Raw genomic sequence first — 21315 nt, forward strand, 5'->3', positions numbered from 1 at the left:
ACTTTTTTAACCACACTTAACTCTGTCTCTTTCTGGTACCCCTCTATCTCTGTAGGCGTCAAATTTTTGGCCAAGACTTTAGTTTTTTGTTTGTTTAGCTTGAATCCCGCCACCCGACCAAACTCCAAAATAAGTTCAAAAACTCTTTTTGTGCTAGATTCTGGCTCCTGTACTGTGATGACTAGGTCATCTGCAAAAGCTTTCAATTTGTATTGTTTCGCTCCGACCACTATACCCTGCACCAACTGGTCCTCTCTGATCATGTTCAGCAATACCTCCAGAACAGAAATGAATAACAGAGGGGATAAAGGGCACCCCTGTCGTGTCCCTTTTTCAATTTGAAGTTCTTCCGATACCACATTGTTCACTATCAATTTAGCTTTTTGTTCTGAGTAGATTGCTTCTAATCCATTTTCAAACCCCCGTCCCACTCCCATCCCTTCCAAGTTTTTCTTCATAAATATCCAAGAAATATTGTCAAATGCTTTCTCCGCATCAATAAAGATTAAAGCAGCCCTTGTGTTTCTAATTCGCAACAACTCCAGTATATCAATAATGTTCCTGGTGTTGTCAGACATATGTCTGCCAGGGAGAAAGCCTGCTTGGTCCTTGTGAATTACTTCATTTAGTACATTTTTAAGTCTATTTGCTAAAATGTCTGCAAATATTTTGTAATCCACATTCAGGAGTGAGATGGGACGGTAGTTCTTAAGCTGAGTCTTTTCCCTTTCTGACTTGGGAATCAATGTGATGAATGCTTCTTTCCACGTTTCCGGTGCCTTTCTCCCCTCCATGATCTGGTTACAAACCTCCAACAACGGTTGTGTCAAGAAGTCCTTCAGAGTCTTATAATATTTGGAGGTAAGTCCATCCGGGCCTGGAGATTTGCCCAACTGCATGTTCTGGATGGCACCTTCAATTTCCTGTTGAGTTATCTTGCTGTTAAGAATTGATCTTTTATCTTGACTTATTTTAGGTAGTCCATTTATCCTCAAGAATTGATCTATTTCCGGTTCTTTCTGAGGCCCCTGTGCGTAAAGTTCTTTGAAGTATCTGTGGAAGCACTTTCTTATTTCTTCTGGTTTCTGAACTATTTTCCCTTGAATCTCCAAGTTTGTAACCGTATTTAATTTTTGTCTTTTTTTCAGCTGCCAAGCTAGCAGCTTTCCACATTTATTTGCTGATTCGAACGATCTCTGCTTCATTTGTTTAATTTTCCACTCAATCTCTTGATTGATCAGTTTCGAATATTGTGCTTGATGGAATTTGATCTCTCTTAGCACCTCTTTGGACTTTGGTTTGGTTCTCAGCTTTTTCTCTCCTTCGCTTATTTTCTCTAGAATTTTTTCTTTTTTTCCATTCCAAAATTTCCTCTTTATTGTATTCTGTTGTATCAGAAACCCTCTCATTACGGCTTTACTTGCGTCCCAGATTGTTCTTTTCTCCACCGTAGTGTTCAAATTTATTTCAAAGTAGTCCTTTAGCGTTTTTTGGGCCTTCTTAACAATCTCTTGATCTCTTAACAAGGTGTCATTCATTCTCCACCTGAAGGATCCAGTTGGAAAAAGTCTCAATTCCATTTTTAAGGCATTATGGTCGGAGCAGGTTTTTGGGCAGATTTCCACCTTTCTCGTTTTCGGGGCCAGCCCTCTAGATATCCAAATTTGGTCAATTCGTGTCCATGACAAGTGGGCCTCAGAGAAGAAGGTTCCCTCTTTACCCAGGGGGTTCCTTGTCCTCCAAATGTCAATCAAGTCCATATTGTCTGTCATTTCAAAAAAGGTTTTAGGGAGTCTGCCGTCTGTTGTTAAGTTTTGATTTTGGGATTTGTCCATGTTTGTAGACACCACCCCATTCATATCTCCCATCACAATAATGTTAGAATAGTCCAAATAGTCCATCATTGTCTCATGCAGCTTCTTATAGAATTCTGATTTTCCATCATTTGGCGCATAGACTCCTAATATCAAAATCCTTTCCCCTTGTGTTTGGATTTCAATTGCGAGAATTCTTCCATGGTCATCTTTGAATAGAAATTTTGGTGACAGGTTCTCCTTTGCATAAATTACAACGCCTCTTTTTTTAACTTTATCTGATGAAATAAATTCCTGGCCAAGTCTTTTATTGATTAATACTTTCCTATGGAGCCTAGTCACATGTGTTTCTTGAAGGCATATTACGTCCAATTGTTCTTTTTTCAGGATATGAAATATCCTCCTTCTTTTTTCCGGAGAATTCCCGCCATTTATGTTCCAACTAAGTAGCTGCAGAGACATCCTGTTCTAATTAAGATGTTCTTAGGAAGGGGTGTCTTCCTTTTGCTCAGATCCCGAGGGTGCAGGCGTTGGCCCGCTTCCAGGCAGTGTTGGTACTGGTAAGGCTGGAAGCCAATCCACTCCTTTTTGGAGATCTTCTCCGTGGTCGTGAAGGAACTTTTGGTTATCTTCAGGTGTTCTAATTTTAACCTTCCTTCCTTTGTAAGTAAAGGATAATCCTTGTGGAAACTCCCACCTATAGGGAATTGCGTTATGTCTCAGCAATTTTGCTAGTTCTGAGTAGGTGGCTCTGAGGTCCAGCAACTGTCTCGGAATGTCTCTATAAATTTCCACCCTTTTATCTTGTATTTCAATTGCTTTCTTGAAATGTAAACCTAGGATCTTGTCTCTCTCTTCCTTTGATCTTAAAATTATCAAACAGTCTCTGGATCTGTCTTTCCTTACCAATCTTCCCAGTCTATATGCCGAGACAATCTTAAAGTCTGTATCCTCCTTTAAACCCCAGAACTTCGTAAATTCCTGCGTCAAGTATCCAATCAGATCTCCTTGCTCGAGTTCCGGGATGCCTCTCAATTTGATGTTGCTCTCGCGATTTTTCAGTTCCACCATTGACAGATAGATTTGTTGTTCACCCACCTGTTTGTGCAGGGGCTTGACTTCTCCTTTAATTTCTTCAACTTCTTTTTGTAAAGCTCCCACTTTCTGAATTGCTTCTCCAGCTAATTCCCGATTTTCCGCTGTTGCTCCTTGCAAATTCTCAATAGCCTGTGTGTGCTGGGAAACTTGTTCGGTCAGTTTTTGAATCGAAGAGGTCGCTTTGTCTATTTTCAAAGACTGGTCATCCACTTTCTGGTTTAAACTTGATAGTTGCTCCAATATTTGTTTTAATAATGTGTCTGACCCACCTGCTGCCATAACTTCTTCAGTGGACTTCTCTGTTATTTCCCCTTCCCTCTGCGATACCAGTACAGCTGGAACCGACGATCGGCGTCCTTGGGTCAGTGTTGTTTGTACGAATTGTGTTGGTTTTCTTTCTCTTTCTTTTTCCTTAGCCTCTTTAGTTTCCTTAGCTTTAGATGCTCTTGTTCTCCCTGCACCACTCATTACACATCTGTCAGTGTTCAAGGTCAGATTGTCTATTGTTCCATGGGAAAGACAGATTCAGAAGTAAACAACCAATAAAGTGGAATTCAAAACAAAAGTCAGTTCCCAGGATTTTGTATTCCGAAAGCCCTGTAGGGGGAGTGCCACCAAGTTTCAGAGACAAAGAAGGAAGTAATCCGTCATTAAAGTCCCAAATTATTTCAAGTCAATAAATCCAATAGTCCATCAGTCCCTTCAAAAACTCAAAGTTTCCCCAGGCACCTTTTATAGTTCAACAAAGTTTCACAAGAGGTGCTTGCAACAGTATCCCCTCCAGTCTTTTCTGCTCAAATGTAGCAGTTACGTTCCAACAAAGTTTTTGCAACTGTTTCCGCAGTTTAACACAGTCTCCCTCACTGGCAGCCCGACGATCTGGCTCCTTAAAAATACAGCCCAAAGGCGAAAAAAGGTAGGAGGAAGATCACCATTAATTACTTCTTTTAATCAATGTCCATTTCCACCTTCAGTTTAGAAAAACAAGCAGATCTGATAGCACGAAAAAGTTAAAGCTTCCCACAGTCCCGTTTCAAGCGCTTTCCGCTTTTTAAAGCTTTGCTTTGATCTTGTCAGCAATGTCGGAAGACGGACTTCCCTTTTTTCGTCTCCCGCTTTCAGCCAAATTTACGAAATTCTTTTTGCCAAATTTTAAACCCCTTTACTCACGGGTATGTTGCTTGCAGTTTAGTGTAGATTTTAGGAAGAAGGATCAGCGCTCATCTGTAACAGCCGCGCGGCTTCACTTCCGCGGAAAGAGCGATGAACTCACAGCACCGCTACCCCTCCTTCACTCCGGGTCTCCTTACGGGGTCCCTTCTGTGTTTTCGGAGCAGCTTCTGGTGCCCGCCGAGTCCCACGGCCACGGGCTCACTCTACCCGTGGTTTATCTTGATGGGTCGTCGCTATGCCGCAGCGAACGACCCTTTTCCGCGGAGCCCCTCTTCAGAGCTCGAAGAGGACCGCCATTACAGTTTCGCGCCGCCCCCGGAAGTCCGAACCGCCGACATTCTGATCGGCGAGTCCTAGGCTCTGTGGTTTAACCCACAGCGCCACCCGCGTCCCAACATATTTAGCTAAACAGTCTTTACATTTCATCCACATCGCCCATATGAGCTGCAAGCATGATCTGAGCAGAAGAGCTTTTCCCCCCTTCCTGCAGTTTCAAGCAACTGGCACTTAGAAGCCCTGCTGCTTTGGACTGCGGAGGCACAACAACAGATATCATGACTAGCAGCCACTGACAGCTTTCTTCTCTTCCTTGAATTTTTCTATTCTTCTTTTAAAGACATCCAGGTTAGTGGCCATCACTGTCTCCTGCATAGCTGTCAACGTTTCCCTTTTTAAAAGGGAAATTCCCTTATTCCGAATAGGATTCCTCGCAAGAAAATTGAAAAGTTGACAGCTATGGTCTACTGAAAAATGTGGCTGTCACTGTGGGTTAAACCACAGAGCCTAGGACTTGCTGATCAGAAGGTCGGCGGTTCGAATCCCCACAACAGCTCAGTCCCTGCTCCTGCCAACCTAGCAGTTCGAAAGCACCTCAAAGTGCAAGTAGATAAATAGGTACCACTCCGGCGGGAAGGTAAACGGCGTTTCCGTGCGCTGCTCTGGCTCGCCAGAAGCGGCTGAGTCATGCTGGCCACATGACCTGGAAGCTGTACGCCGGCTCCCTCAGCCAATAAAGCGAGATGAGCGCCGCAACCCCAGAGTTGGCCATGAATGGACCTAATGGTCAGGGGTCCCTTTACCTTTGCCTTATGGTCTCCTGCAGAAGGAAGTTCCACAGTTCATACGCTGTGTGAGGAAGGGCTTTATCTGTCCTGAATCTTTCACGAGTTCTAGCGTTAGGGGAGAGGGAGAATTTTTTTCCCTCAACCTACTTCCTCCATACCATGCAGAAGTTTTATAAACTCCTTTTCATGCTGCCTTTTCTTACTTGCCTTTTCTCTCAGCTAAAAGGTTCCAAACGCTCCATTCTTGGCGCCATCCTTCCAATCATTTGCTTGCCCTTTTCTGAATCTTTACCAACCCTGCAGTATTCTTTCCGAGGCGACCAGGACTGTCCACATTACTCCGAATGCAGCTGCACCAGAGATTTGTGTAAAGGGTTTATGGTACCGTACTTCCAATTCCTTTCCTAATGATCCCTGGAATCATCCCATGGAATTTGCTTTTCTCACAGCTGCCACAAACTGTGCTGTGCGAAGGAAGTCCTTGCTTTTATTTTTATTTTTTATTTAGAGTATTTGTACCCTGCTCTTCAGCCGAAAACGTTTCCCAGAGCGCAGGGCCGGATTTAGGTTCGATGAGGCCCTAAGCTGCTGAAGGTAATGGGGCCCTTTATATGTCCAGCTGTCCTTTGTCAACAACAAATTGTCACTGTTTTTTTGTGTTGAAGATACGCTACATGGTAATTTGTGGACCTAATAGGTATCTAAAGCCATTTACACATAACAAAATATGTATTTTATCAAAGTAATTGTTGAACTGAAATACAATTAAGAAGTATATTAACAGTGAAATACTTAAGAAGCAGTATATTAAAAGTGAAATAATTATTAAGCTCTAACTTAAAATGATTGGGGGCCCATTACTTACAGCCTAGGAGCCTACACAACACAAAACACTGTTGCTGTATGTAGGTTTTATTTTATTTGTTTTTTATCTTATATTTTGGAAATGTACGTTGGGTTTTTTCCTTTCAATTTTTTGGGCGCCCCCAAGAGACGGGGGCCTAAGCTATAGCATGTTTAGCTTATACATAAATCCAGCTCTGCCAGAGTGGCTTACACACCATCTTTTGTCTCTCCTGCATCTTCCAACGTTGCGCCTTAACAGATTACCCCAAATTCTAGTATTCATTAGAGTAATTACTTTCTCCCCATCATGCATAATCTTCTACACCTCTGTCATGTTCAAGGGTTTGGACTAGAACAAGATCATCCTTGTCTCAAAGTCTATGAATATTTGAGAGTGTCTGTGTGTGTCTCCCTTAACTCACCTTTAAAAAAAGCACCTTTTTCAAGAGCCCCAAATGCTGTACCTTGTCTTCACGAGAGAGTTGCTGCAGCCCTCATAATAATTTCAGTTAATGTTTTCTGAACTTTTCCCAGCTCATAACAATATCCTTTTGGAAGGTGACTTGATCAGAACTCTACACAGTATTCCAAGTGTGCTCTTCCTGCAAGTTCTATCTATGACCCACAACAACTCTGCAAGGTAGGCCTAGTAATAATAATAATAATAATAATAATAATAATAATAATAATAATAATGCTATTTCTGTATGCCACTACTGCGGCTCATATTTTGTTAGCCCACAAATGGAAAACGAGCGAACTCCCAACCAAAGAAGAGTGGCAACTTAAACTGATGGAATATGCACAGCTTGCAGACCTATCAAATAAGAGAATAAGAAGGACATATGTTTAAAGAAGGTTGGAAAATGTTTATTGAATATATGTAGTAAATTTGTGTATATCTGAAAACGTGGGCAGCATTAAGATAAATACAACAGTGTAAATAAGTTTTGATGGATGTTATAATGGAATACGGAACAGTTTAGTTTATATAAAATATGCAGGCATTTATGATCTGCAAAATATACCATGGAAAGAGAAGAAGGGAAGTCATTGATATTTTAAGGTTGTTTAAGTGAATATTTTATAAAATGTAAAACAGAAATTTAATAATAATTTGGTTTTTTTACCATTGCAACTCAAAGTGACTTACAGTACAAACAAACACATCCATTAAGACCAGCATAAAGCGTGAAGGAATCTAAAAGACAATTCTATTTTCAAAAAGCTGAATTAAGACACCCCAAGCACTCAAGAATGCCATAGGTAACCTGGTGAAAAAAGAAGTGGTGCCTAAAGATACTATAATCCCCAGTACTGCAGGCTGGTGTGAAGTTGCCGGGGAATGTGGGTGGGTAAGGAACTGAGAATAGTAATAATAATACTGTAATAACAGTACTGGGACGGTGCAGCTGATGGTAGCAACCGATGGAAGTCAAAAGGACATATCCAAACTGGATTTCATGAGCATTGCATGCACAGCAAGCAAACAACCCTAGCTCAGTGGCAGAACACCTGTGTTCAGAACAATGAGGACTAGAATCCCAATTTATTTTTAAGGGAAGAGCTGTAGCTCAGTGGCAGAACACCTGCTTTGCATGCAGAAGGTCCCAAGTTTGATCCCTGGCATCTCCAGGTATGGCTGAGACCTTCTGCCACTGAAGCTAGATGGACCAATGGCCTCTCTATAAAACAGCTTCTGGAGTCCCTATTTAAATCAGCCCATAATTCACAACCATGAGGGCTAGAACCTTGATTCATTTTAGGGGGAAGAGCTGTAGCTCAGAGAGCCTGCTTTGCATGCAGAAGGTCCGTGCTCCAAACTCCAACCCAGGGATAATGCTCCTTGCCTGAAACCCTGAAGAGATGCTGCCAGTCAGTGCAGACAGAACTGAGCTGTATGCACCCCATGTTCTGACTCTGTATAAGGCAACTTCCAGCGTTCCTAGGAAAGTAAATCGCAGAACTTACAGCTCTTGAAAGGGTCCTTCTTCTGCAACCGGATGCTTGTCTCAGCAAACTTTTCGCGTCCTGCAAGAGCGTCTGAAGCCAAATCGCCTCTTTTTAGGCGTTGGCTGGAGGGGTGGGGGATATCAGAAGCCTGTTTCTCTCTGCGCTTGTAGATTGGACCATACAGTGGCGGTTTTAATAAGCAGGCGGCGGTGATGTGTAGCGCAAACCCGGACTTGAGTGATACAATAATGGAGAAATCGGCCCGGGAAAGCCGAAGCGATTGCTATTCCCAGGAGTCCTCCAGAGGCTTTTTGCAAACAAACAAATCAAATAAATCTTTGCTCGGGATTTTATTCCCCACTCCCCAGAACACTTACAGTTTAGTGGCAGACATTTCACATTTCCTGAGACAATGGAAAAAATACATTTAAATTGCAGCCATCATCTGGGGCTCAAATCGCCACAGGTTTCTGCACAACCACACTCCTTTGCAGCCTACTGTATCCATTCTTTGCTTTGCCTACTTTCGCCTCTGGCCTCCAGAAGGCTGTGCAGAAGGAAAGGTGGCCGCTGCTATAAAAAGTGTCCCCACCTGTAGTATACAGGACTGAGCGATCATTAAAATCTGATAACTTAGCTAGGAAAGAGGAATGCAGCAGCTAGAGGGAGCAGCATCATACTGCGTCATACCATTGGTCCCAGTATTGCCCACACTGACTGGCAGTGTGGCTCTCCGGGGTTTCAGGCAGGGGACATCCCCAGCCTCTACTAGGAGATGCCAGGGAACCCGAGACCCCTTCTGAACCTGGGACCGCTATCACTAAGCTACAGCTCTTCCGTTAAAAAATAAAGCCAAGATTCTAGTCCTCATGGTTCTGAACTAAAGAATGACTGAACAGGAACAGCTGCCTTCTCTTGAACCAGATCACCTAACACAGTATACAGCCTACAGGGACTGGCAGGAGCTTTCCCGAATTTTAGGCTGGGGTCCTCTTTCCCAGCCCCACCTGGAGACATTAAGGGTGGAATCTGGGACCCTCCTCACGCAGAACAGATGCTCTGCCACTGAGCCAGAGCTCTTCCCTTCGAAGGAGGAGAAAAATGGGGCCGTTTAGACTCTGATCTCATCTTCCCGTTTGCATTGGCCCAGCCCCACTGCTGCAGCCAGACTGGTGTCTCGGCTGTTTCCTCCGAGGCAGGCCACGCTTCCAAAGAGCCCTCTGCGGAATAAGTAATTTAAAAAGAAAAAGCGACCGGGAAAAACGACAGAGAGCAGAAATGATAATGGCAGCAATAAAAAAGCAACGGAAATGCGCCATTTGTCGCAAAGCTCTCTTGATGGAAGGCTCAAATTGGTGGAGGGAAAGGGGGAGGTTAGCGACCTGTGCTTTAAAGGGGAGTTTCAGTACTACTGATGTGTTTTCAAGGCCCATTATCCACACAGGAAGCTACCTTGCCGTGACTCAAACCACTGATCTATCCGGCAAAGCATTACTCTGTTCTGGGATGGGGAATCTTTTTGTGTCTGAAGACCATGCTCCCATCTGAGCAGCCCTTCTGGGGTCCACGTGCCAGTGGTGGGCAGAGCAGTGAATGCCACTGTCACCTTCGTACAGCTGGCTAGTTTCTACAACCACCCCCACCTCCCTCTATGCTCCGCCCAGGCAAGTAGAGGGCATTATCAGAGGGCAAGGACATATTTCTAGTTTGGGGGGAGGAGGTTTAAGAGTTAATAGCAGATCTCGTGGGGTGTGTTGCTTGGGAAAGAAGGGGTGGGGTCTAGGGAGGGAGTCCCAAGGGCCTGTCAAAGGCCTGGAGGGCTGCATTTTGGCCACTGGGCCAAAAGGTGCCAACCCCCACTTTAAACTCTTAAAAGTGTTCCTGTTGCATTTTGCGATGTGTTTGGTGCTTCTCTGATTTGAGATAAAACAAGTGCAACCCTGTGGATGCTGCATTTGATAAATATATCAAAAATAAAAAACTGGCACCTGCTCATTTAGGACATTTCAGCCAGCCTCTTACACCTAGAACTGTTTCCGTACGTTGACAAGATTCATGGACCCCCTTGAAAACCGTTAAGGGTCTCAGAGCCAGACCTTTTAGCAAAAACCTTTCTCACTTCAATCCTGACATTTACATACACATGGTGCTGCTTTTGACAATCCGCCACTGAAAAGGGTGCTTTTAAATGTTTAGGGTTAGATTAGTAGATTGCATCACTGATGCGTTGAGAAAACCACGGGTTTTCTCCCTGGGATGGAGGAATTTGATTTGGTGTGCGTTTACTGCAAACCAATCAAAGTTGCACTTTCTGGAATGGTTGAGAACCGAAACACAGCTATGCTTCAAAATTTGCACGTATCCAAATGCCATCCAAACTGGAGGGCTATAGATGCCCCATCCCTGAATTTTTAGAGACACAGCTTCCCTCTGGGCTGTTGTTTCCATCTGACTGCTTCCTCCCCCCCCCCATATTGTGGCTCCAAGCCCCATTTTCCCTCCCCATTTGGAGAGACATGAGCGAGTGCAGGTGGCCTGGAGAGAGAGGCAAGGACGACAACAGCACAAAAATCAGCACAGGCGAGTTTTCTTATTCCTGTTGCACTGAGACATATGCAGCCACTACGAAGCAGAAATGCTTCTTGTATGCACGGGGGGTTTCCTCTTCAGTATGGGAAACCCCTCCACAAAAACTACCAAAGGCAAGAGGAATAACAAACCCCGTGTGTGTGTGTGTGTGTGTGTGTGTGTGTGTGTGTGTGTGCTCTCCACCTCCCAGATTTAATTCTGAAATGTACTGCTGCACTGGGTTTTGATCCACCCCGAAGATCTGCAAAAGGAAGGAAACTCTCAAAGGCCCATGGCTGCCATCACAGGCGCCAACAAAGAGTCTGGCGAGATCTGACGGCATCACTTCCCTGTCCCTATAACAGAATAGCAGATGACTGCAAAAACAGAGGAATAAATATCTGGTTCCTTTTCGCAATGGAAACACAGAACGGCCTGTATATAACTTGGAGGGGAGGGGGTACAGAATGGGCAACAAAAGTCTTCCCCAAAAAACTTTCAGTGGTGTCTGAGGCCTGCATTAACCCCTCTACTGCCAGGGATGTGCGGGGAGCAGATAGCTCCAGGAAGGACCTGATTTTTGGGTAGACAGATGGGATCGTTCTGAATCCACTGCATTTTTATTCTGGGGTAGGGGATGCCTACTCTCTCGCCTTCCCTTTCTGCCTCTGCCCCACAACTTTTGGCCCTCTATGCATTCACGAACCCTCATTCCAGAGAAAGTGCTTTTTTGCGGCCCCAAGGTCACTTCCTGCGCAGCATGGCCAAGGCGGCGCCTACGGCTGAATCCACATTTCTACCATAGACCACGGGAAATGGGTAGGCCTTCTCCACTTCCTGACGCATCACCTCGTTCTTGCCCAGGGCGCTCCCGCTGGCCAGGATCCGCGTGACCCCGGCTTCCTTCAGGTGCTGCGAAGGCAGCATGGAGTGCAGGTTCTGGACCACGCCGTGGCACAGCGCCCGGGTCACGTGGCCCAGGGAGAGGTCGGAGGCCGCGATGTCCATCACTGAGGCCAACCTTTCCGGCATGTGCCTCTCGCCAAAGATGGTGGGGCAGATGTTGAGGTCGGTGTCCGTTTGGGCCAAAGCAGCGCTGATTATACGCGGGTAGAGATCCGATTCTGGGACTTGGAGTCCTGTAGAAGGAGATTAAAAGGGTTGGGAGAGGAAGACTGATCAAATGACTGAAAGGCCCTCCCACTCCAAAAGAATGGGAGTGCCTAAATGAATACCTCAAAAGTCAAGGTTCGAGGACAGAAATCTGGCTGAGTCTGGAATAACCTTGTGAAGCGAAAGGATATGAAAGAGGGATTTATATCTAGATGTTAGGAGAGAGATGATAAAGAAAACAGGAAAACACAATGAGAGATAAAGGAGGTGCTGTGGGATTGGTGGAAGTCAATGTCTTGTTGTCGTTGTTTTAGTGTTTATAATATTAACTTGGATTTGGTGTTTTTGTTGTTGTTTTGTTGTTGTTGCTTTCTTTAGTTTTTGAATGTTGATTTTTGTGTGTTGTGTATTGTTATTTTTCGATATCTTTCGTGTTGTTGTGTGGAAAATACTAATACAATTTATATTTAAAAAACAACAAAAAACCCACAAATGACTGAAAGGAAGGAGAAAAGAGGTCCCCGTTTTATCCCTTCCTTTACCCAGCTCAGCCATCCACCGCACGAGCATGTTCACGAATGTCGCCACCACGTTGCCACCGTTGAGGGAAGCAGCCACCACCAGGTAGGTGTTGTTGAAGTACGGATAGTAGGCCACCGGGGAACGAGGGTTCGGCGAATCCGCCGGCTGGAAGCCCGAAGGCATCAGGACGGTGAGTTGCGCAGAAGTACTGATGTTGAGGACTAGGAGGATAGAGAGGAAAGCAAGAGTTGGAAAACACCTGGTGGGCTCAAATTCTGCTTAAAGAGGCATGTAACACTGGCCTTCAATGGGTGAGGCTGGACCCACAAGGGAGCTTCAACGGGGGTCTTTCCGCATGGCCCCAGAAACCCCCTGGAGGGAGGGGAACCTCCATCAGGCACCTCCTGCCCCTGAACTGGGCCAGCTGATCATTACAGCAACTACTGCTACTGTTGCCAGTGTGGTGTAGTGGTTAAGAGCGGTGGACTCGTAATCTGGTGAACCGGGTTCGCTTCCCTGCTCCTCCACCTGCAGCTGCTGGGTGACCTTGGGCCAGTCACACTTCTTTGAAGTCTCTCAGCCCCACTCACCTCACAGAGTGTTTGTTGCGTTGGGAGGAAGGGACAGGAGAATGTTAGCCGCTTTGAGACTCCTTCGGGTAGTGATAAAGCAAATCCAAACTCTTCTTCTTCTTCTACTATATAGAAATGGGTACCTGTGTTTTTATTTTCCTCCTCCTTCCCTCTCCCTTTTTGCTTGCATATCGTTTTTTTTAAGATTGTAAGTTTGAGAGTAGGGACTGTCTTGTTTTAACTGTATGTAAGCTGCTCTGAGAGCCTTTTCTGCTAAAGAGCAGGTACAGCTGCTCCAAATAAATTACAGTGGTACCTCGGGTTAAGAACTTAATTTGTTCCGGAGGTCCGTTCTTAACCTGAAACTGTTCTTAACCTGAAGCACCACTTTAGCCAATGGGGCCTCCCGCTGCCGCTGCGCCTCCGGAGCCCGATTTCTGTTCTTATCCTGAAGCAAAGTTCTTAACCTGAGGTACTATTTCTGGGTTAGCAGACTCTGTAACCTGAAGCGTCTGTAACCTGAGGTACCACTGTATTTCCAGAAGGCGGGGGTGGGGTGGGGGGAGGTGCTGCTTTGTGCCCCTACCTGCACTTGTGCTGTCGGACATGCAAGAGAACACCGAGCACTGGAAGTCCCCCAAGGCGGCCCCGACTTCCGTCCCCTTTGGTATCTGGTGCCACACGTAGGCGGTCTCCCCAGCCAGTTCTCCGGGCTGGACCACTTCAGGAAGCAGGTGGATGGGGAAGTGGGACTCTTTCAGGCTGAAACCAGAGGCAGAGGTCAATGGGGAGCTGTCCGGGTTGGAAGGAGAAGGGCCCGGCTACTGGACATGCATGGAGGGGAGGCGGAAGGAGGGATCCCAGGCTAACACAGCCGTGCAGATTACAGTTGCATCAACTCACTGCTCAAATTATGGGGGAGAAGGTAGAAGGGGAGGCCCTTGGTGGAAGCCAGAAACCAGGAAAGTTAGGAACCTCAAGCCTAGGAAGCAAATGCGGCCCTCCGTGCCTCTCTTTCCGGCCCTCAAACCTCTCCCCTGGCAACACCTTCACCAGGCCTGCTTTGTGTCCTCACTGAGGGTTTTTGCCAAGCTGGGAAATGTCCTTGACCTCTATTAGTGCCTTTTGCTTGCTTTGATGGAGAATAAAGGTAAAGGGACCCCTGACCATTAGGTCCAGTCATGGCCGACTCTGGGGTTGCGGCGCTCATTTCGCTTTACTGGCCAAGGGAGCCGATGTACAGCTTCCGGGTCATGTGGCCAGCATGACTAAGCCGCTTCTGGCGAACCAGAGCAGCGCACGGAAACGCCGTTTACCATCCCGCCAGAGTGGTACCTATTTATCTACTTGCACTTTGACGTGCTTTCGAACTGCTAGGTTGGCAGGAGCAGGGACCGAGCAAGGGGAGCTCATCCTGTTGCGGGGATTCGAACTGCCGACCTTCTGATCAGCAAGTCCTAGGCTCTGTGGTTTAACCCACAGCGCCACCCGCTGATGGAGAATAGAAACGCTAAAATTTACATTTGTTGCTTCGTCTGCTTTTGCCTCTGGCCAAGCCCACCACTGGCAATGCTGCCCCTGGGCTGGGGCGATGGGAGTTGGAGGCCAACAAAATCTGGAAGGTCACGGCTTCCCCGCAAAGGGTTCCAGATCCGCTTTCCTTGTCAACAGCAGCGCAAGTCTAGAAACACCTGTCCACGTTCCCCAGCAATATGGGGTTGATTATCCTGGCACCTACCTTGCAGGGCTGTTGTTCAGAAAATGTATGGGTGGTACTTTAGAAACATGCACAGACATGCTAGATAAATCGAGCTACTGCCCTTAAAAAGCAGAGTGCTGTGTGTGGACACACCGCTCCAAGGGTTAAGCCTTCAGAAAGTTTAAAACACACACAAGCAGTTAGACCCAACAAGCTCCCCTTGGACAACCCCTACCCTGTCACGGCCACCAGACGCTTCTGTTGCCACACCAGGTTAGCCCCGGAAACACACACACACACACACAAGCCAAACCCAAGTTGTCCGCAACCTTGAGTCGGATTTAGGAAGCGGATTCTATCTTCCCTGGCAGGGTTGTGCATGTGAGAATCTTCCCTTCGGGGAGTCAGCTGGAGGCCTCAGACGCCTGTCCCTGGAAAGAGCAAACCCGGCCACTTCAAACAGCTTTTCTGGGTGGAGGGGGAATGATCGTCGGGAATGTAATGTTTTCAGTCCGTCAAGGGGTTGGATTTTTAAAAATGAAAGGCGTTTCTGGTTTGCTAGAGAAGTTGCTCCTGATTCACTTACAAAATAAAATAAAATTGAGCTGGTGGGGGGGGAGGGGGGAATCAAAGAAAAGACATTCCCCCTTCTCTCGTATCCCAACACACAGAATCGAAAAATGAAATAATGACACACACACCCTGCTTCGTAATAGTGGCTCCATCTGAGTCCACAGCGCTAACTTACATGTCCACATTCCAGCTTTCGCTTGTGGTGTTGAAGTATCCCCAGCTGGCTGCGTTCTGGACAGACATCTGTGGCCTTTCCTGGCCACACAGCATGGCCACAACGTAGTCTTGGATGGTGCCGGCAGCATCGTAACGCTTCAGGAAATCTGGGCTGTCCAATAAACATACAAACAAAAAGTTCATGAACATGGGCGTCTGCTGGTTAATGCACCTTTTAATTTGTGACTGACTCTGGGTGGAAAAAACGACTTGTATACAATGAAAGAGAACTCTCTCTCTTCCTCCAAGAAACTCAAAGTATTTCTTTGCCCACCCAAAAAAAAACCAAACATTTTTAATCCACAGAACAGCCCTGTGAAGTAGGTTAGGCCAAGAGAGCGAATGTGCAACTGACTCAAGGTCGCCCGTGAACTTTCCTGGTCTGAGTCCCACCGCTGCACCCAATTGCTTCTCCCCCATGACTGAACCCACCAGGAAGGCCACCCCGGCCTCTGGCTGCAAATAAATCATCACAGAATCACAGGCGACAAAGTAAGATGCAGAAGCTGAAGCAGGAAGGGGCAGCAGTACCTGTTTTTCAAGTACCAGTAGATTGTGGCGCAGCCGAAGCCCGTGGCCACGCTGAGGTGCGACTGCGGCTGAGGCAGCGAGGACAGGAAGGGGCTGCTGCAGCGGCCATCTTGCCATGTGATCAGGTGACTGACCTCTTCAGGCTCAAACGTCCACCCGTGCCCGCTTTCGATCCACTTGCAACCTGGAACGGGAAGAGAGAGCTGGTGAAGGAGGATCTGTTAGCCTCGTGTGGCTCATTCAAAGCGACCCAGACCTTCCTGAGACGTGTTTATCCATCAGTGTCTCCTCCAAAAGGAGAATGTTAGCCGCTTTGAGACTCCTGAAGGGGAGTGAAAGGTGGGATATCAAATCCAAGCTCTTCTTCTTCTTCTTCTTCAAAAGCACCGTGTTGTCTGCACGGACACAAGGACCTTTATTTTCAATGAAGTGGGGGGGACGGACCTGGGGCATTCCATTTGACCCCAAGTTAGCAGAATGATTCCCTATCTTCCACCCCAGACAACACTGTCCCAATAAACTCTTCCATTCTGCAAATTCCAAGCACTGAGACTTGCAAAGTCCATTGCTGAAATATAGTGACTTGCACCCAGGAAGAACCTCCTGGCGTCTTGAAATGGATGGGTGGAAAGCAGGGCCATTTTGTTGGCTCTGCAAAGACACCACCTCCTTTGGGCTTCTCCAACGGGCAACAGACAATACATATTCCATCATGCTGCGGCAGATGAGAAGCAGGGCCCCTCCATTGGCTCAGCTGAGAGACCGGCTCCATTGGGTTCCTCCTCTCTCTGAATGGTTTCCATCCCAGCTGGTCATTGTGAGAACTGCATGAACTTTAGAACTGGTGTGTTTGTTTTTCTCTACAAGCAGAACACCGCTTCCGATTACCGTATTTTTTGCTCTATAAGACTCACTCCCCCCCCCCTATAAAATAAGGGGGAGAGTGTGTGCCTCTTATGGAGCGAATGCAGGCTGCGCAGCTATCCCAGAAGCCAGAACAGCAGGAGGGATAGCTGCTTTCCCTGCGCAGCGATCCCTCTTGCTGTTCTGGCTTCTGAGATTCAGAATGTTTTTTTTCTTGTTTTCCTCCTCCAAAAACTGATGCGTCTTGTGGTCTGGTGCATCTTATAGAGTGAAAAATACGGTATGTTGGAAACCAGGTATCGCCTAGCCCTCACACACATTGTGATTAGTGATATATTGCCAGCTCAAATATTATGAGAAACAGTTATCACGATGTGAACTTCAAACCGGTTTTGGACAATATATCAATATATCGCCCAGTCCTACTGGCTGGCAGCAGCTCTCCAGGGTTTCTGACAGGCTTATTTCCCAGTCCTATCTGGAGACCCCAGGGATCGTACCAGAGACCTTCTACATGCAAAGCAGATGTTCAAATCCTGAGCTACGACCCTTCCCTGCGCACAAAACCAACCCACTGGTATAATGGTGTTAAGGGCAATCCTCTTTTGCGGAACTACATTGCCTGAATTTTCGGGAGATGCTTAGCTCTTCAGACATTAGATAAATGAAGATTAAAACCACAGAAAAGCAAGAAAATAAAAGAAAATCTATCTCATTTCTTTCTCTTGACCTTTCTTTTGTTTTCCATATAAAAAGTTGCTTTCAACCCTGCTGGGTTGTCCCTCCCTTCCCATTTATCTCTTCCTAACATGAAAATGGGCTCTTTGAAAGGACATTAATGGTAATCAGTTAAAAACAAAACAAAAAAGATAAAAATCATCATTTACAGCAAAGAAGATGTGATTTTGGCTAATCCACTCAGGACAAGGGAGAAAGAGAGATTGCATCCATTTACATCTGGGCAGAGATCAAAACCAAACACTCATGGCTTTGGAGAAAGGTAAAAATTAAGCATTTCCACTCAGAAGCACACGCAAATAGTGACCTCCAGATTTTATTTTATCTTACACCCGCCACCCACAGGAAATCTGGAAAACGGAGCAAGTTTGTCTGTCAACCTAATAGCCGTTTCTGATTGCTTTAGCATTCCAGGAATAAAATCGCTTGGGAACCCTGCTAGGCTATTAAAGACCACATTCATCTCTGACAAGAAGCAGCTAATTCTTTCAGGAAATCAGTCCCCACGACCCGATCTGCAATGCCTTTCTGATGGGAGAGAGACTTTCTGCAGGCAATGGCTTCTCCACCTGCCTTGCAACCTCCAGTCCCAGACCGTGGCTTTGCGAACAGCACAAGCAGCTGGGAAGAGAGGAGTTCAGGGATAGTTTTTGAAAATAATTTTATAACTTGTGTGTTGTTGTTTCTCAGTTTGGTCCTTTTACATGGTTTTGTACGTTTTCTGGTATTTTATGCATTGTGATTTGCTGTTATTTTATTGATTATTGTTTTTATTGATTTATTAGTAATTCTGTATTGTAATTGATAAGTGTAAACTGTTTATTATTTGCTGGCGCTTAATTGTACTGTTTACTATTGGATTCTAATGGATTCTTGAATATTGCTTTATCTGACAAAAGTTCTTTATTTTAAAGTTATTGTGACTTTTTATATAGGATCTGATTGTTACTATTAATGTTTGATGTTTTATTATTATTTTTATGTGTGTTGGAAGCTGCCCAGAGTGGCTGGAGCAACCCAGAGGGCAGGGTATTATTATTATTAATAATAATAATAATAATAATAATAATAATAATAATAATGGTTCCTCTAGGAAATATTTATCATTCTTAGGGCCACATGCCCTTCTGGGATGCTTTCCGGGGGCCAGGTACCAGTGCTGGGAGGGACCACAGGCAAAAATGGGCGGAGTAGCAGGCTTGCTTCTTCAAACCTCCCTCTGTCTAGGCATGCAAGAGACATGATCAGAGTTCAAGGAAGCATTTCAAGCCAGGCAAAAGCACTCAAGGAGGATGCAAAGCAAGACTAGTAAGGTGCTTGGTGCAAAGGGCGTGTGGCCCAGGGAGAGTCCCAAGGGCCGGAATGAGAGGCCTGACGGGCCACATTTACACTATCATTGCTAACAGTCCTTAACCTCCCTTCTGTGAATTTCTCCAGAGCTTTTTAATGCTATCTTGGCCCTGACTTTGAGAGGGGAAAAAGAACAGAGAACATGTACACTCACACATGCAAATACAAACAGTGTAAGGAAAGTCCTGAATATCTTTGCTTTTATTCATTCAGACACAATCTTAGGTTCAATCTGCTTGGGGGTTGGGGTTTGGTTTTTTTTTGCCTGCACCATTTTGTTAGCATCTGGGAATAGGGAGATATTAGGCTTCAAAACGTTAAGTTTTGGTTCTTTTTTTTTTAATGCTTGCATTTTAAAATAGGATGCCACCACACGAGTGTTGAGGAAGGAGTGGTGCTGGATTTGGAAAGGAGGATTCTGCAAACCAGCTCTCTCACCTTGACCTGTTTTCCAAAACATGACTCCGTGCATTTGTCCAGAAACGCCAATGCGGCAAACCCTTCCCAAGAGTTGCTGGGGGAGACCAGCGAGGCAGTCATTCAAGGCAGCGACAATTTTTCGGACATCTTGCTCATTCCCCTACATGAGCAGAGAGAGAGAGAAAGTCCATAGGGAATGAAGCTTGGAAGCAGTTTTACCTGCTTTCTGTGATAGCAAAACAGCTCCCATCTTGGCATGCCAGATTTATTTTAGAAGAAGTGATCTATCAGTTGGATCAACAGCTGTTGAATGTAGAGGAGCTCTAGCAGGGGGAGAAGTGTGGCAACCTAAGTCCACAGCCTCCTCTGAACCCCAATGGACTTGGGGAGGGCCATAGCTCAGTGGCAGAGCATCCACTTTGCATGCAGAAGGTTGCGGGTTCAATCCTGGCCTCTCCAGCCACAGGTGGGAAGACTCCCTGCCTGAATCCATGGAGAGCCAATATACCAGTCAATGTAGATTATACTGAGCTAGATGGAGCAATGGTCTGGTTCAGTATAACGCAGCTTCCAATGTTCTTGAGAACGCAACGCTGGATCAAACCAAAGGTCCCTCTGATCCATCTTGCTAGATCGGACCAAAGGTTGATTTAGTCTAGCCTGTGTTCCACCACAGCCTACAAGATGCTTTAGTAAAGGTAAAGGGACCCCTGACCATTAGGTCCAGTCGTGGCCGACTCTGGGGTTGCAGCGCTCATCTCGCTTTACTGGCCGAGGGAGCCGGCATACAGCTTCCAGGTCATGTGGCCAGCATGACCAAGCCGCTTCTGGTGAACCAGAGCAGCGCACGGAAATGCCGTTTACCTTCCCACCAGAGCGGTACCTATTTATCTACTTGCACATGATGCGCTTTCGAACTGCTAGGTTGGCAGGAGCAGGGACCGAGCAACGGGAGCTCACCCCGTCGTGGGGATTCGAACCGCCGACCTTCTGATTGGCAAGCCCTAGGCTCTGTGGTTTAACCCACAGCACCACCCGCGTCCCTTCAGGATGCTATAGGGAAGCCCACAATGTGCTGCTGGTATTCAAAGGTAGACTGCTCCTGCACTTGAAGGTTCCATGGGCCACTCACGACAAATAACCACCCAATTGATTTCCATTAATTTATCTCATCCTCTTTCACCTGTGGCCCGGCACTGGGGCTCTCCACCTGAGCCCGGGTTTCCCTGGCGCAGCTTGCGACCACGGTGGGTCCCTGCTCCATCTCTTGCAGCAGGATGGTTTTCACCGATGAAGTGCCCAAGTCGATCCCCAGGCCGCAGGCCGCCATGGCAGGATTCAAACCCTTGTCTTGAATTTTGGGAGGCATCTTCCTTATACAAAACCACCTGGGTCACTGCAGGGAAGGAAAGGGATGGTTTTGATGCTGTACAAGAGTGCAAAGTAGCTATGATCTATGACCTGAACATTGAGTAAGCCCAACTGATCAATGCAGCTTACTCCTGAGTAAACTTTTATTGAATGGTGCCATCAGCTATGCTATTTCTATTTAATTACTGCACAGTAACAAACCTGTATCCTACCTTGCCTGTGCGAGAGGTAGTGTTGTAAATAAACGAAGCCAATAAAAGAATATAAGAACAAAACTAATTAAAATACAATTTAGAGGGAGGGAGGGAAACAGGTAGGTAAATCAATGCAAAGGAGGCTATACGCTTGCCGCTGCTAACAACCCCTCCAACCTCAAAATGAGAGCAGAGTTAAGACGATGGGGCTAAAATGCGAAGTAAAAAAGCAGATCACAGGAGCAGAATCGGGTTGAAGAAAGTGAACTTTGGACCAAGGTCCGAGGGGTGCGCGACACACCCAAGATGGCGACCTCATGACGCGACCGCCATCTTGGGTGTGTCGTTCCCCTTCAGGAACGCGATGTGGGTGCGATGTGGGAAGTACAGTACGACGCCCCGAAGGTGGCGACCGCCATCTTGGGCGTGTCAGCTGCCTTCTTTCAGACCCGCCTTACTTCCTCACTTCCCCAAGCTTACCTTACTTCACAGGTGTCCTCAAATCACTATTTCGCCTGAGAGGGCGGGAAAGAGAAACCCACAAAAAGATTTCAAAAGCCAGGAAGGAGAGAGGGGGCGGGGGGGAGAGCGAGGACTTTGCCGCACCCAAGATGGCCGCCGAGGGAGAGAGAGGAA

General features: G+C 46.3%; 1 protein-coding gene across 2 annotated transcripts; it reads right to left on the reverse strand.

Annotated features, from left to right (window-relative positions):
• Nucleotides 1-11114: 11114 nt before the first annotated feature.
• Nucleotides 11115-21302, reverse strand: SHPK (sedoheptulokinase). Of its 2 annotated transcripts, none has more exons than XM_081172145.1 (8): nt 21160-21302; nt 20298-20510; nt 19133-19274; nt 15743-15926; nt 15171-15323; nt 13310-13485; nt 12172-12372; nt 11115-11655 (listed from the first exon to the last, which is right to left on the reverse strand). In XM_081172145.1, exons 2-8 carry the CDS (start codon nt 20481-20483, stop codon nt 11261-11263), a joined length of 1437 nt encoding a protein of 478 aa, XP_081028271.1. In that variant the 5' UTR covers nt 20484-20510; nt 21160-21302; the 3' UTR covers nt 11115-11260. The 2 variants fall into 2 exon arrangements, with proteins under 2 accessions (XP_081028271.1, XP_081028272.1); XM_081172146.1 differs by lacking the exon at nt 21160-21302 and adding an exon at nt 20698-20973.
• Between the last annotated feature and the right edge of the window lie 13 nt (nt 21303-21315).

Source organism: Podarcis bocagei (assembly GCF_964188305.1).
Source record: "Podarcis bocagei genome assembly, chromosome: 15".
NCBI lineage: Eukaryota > Metazoa > Chordata > Lepidosauria > Squamata > Lacertidae > Podarcis > Podarcis bocagei.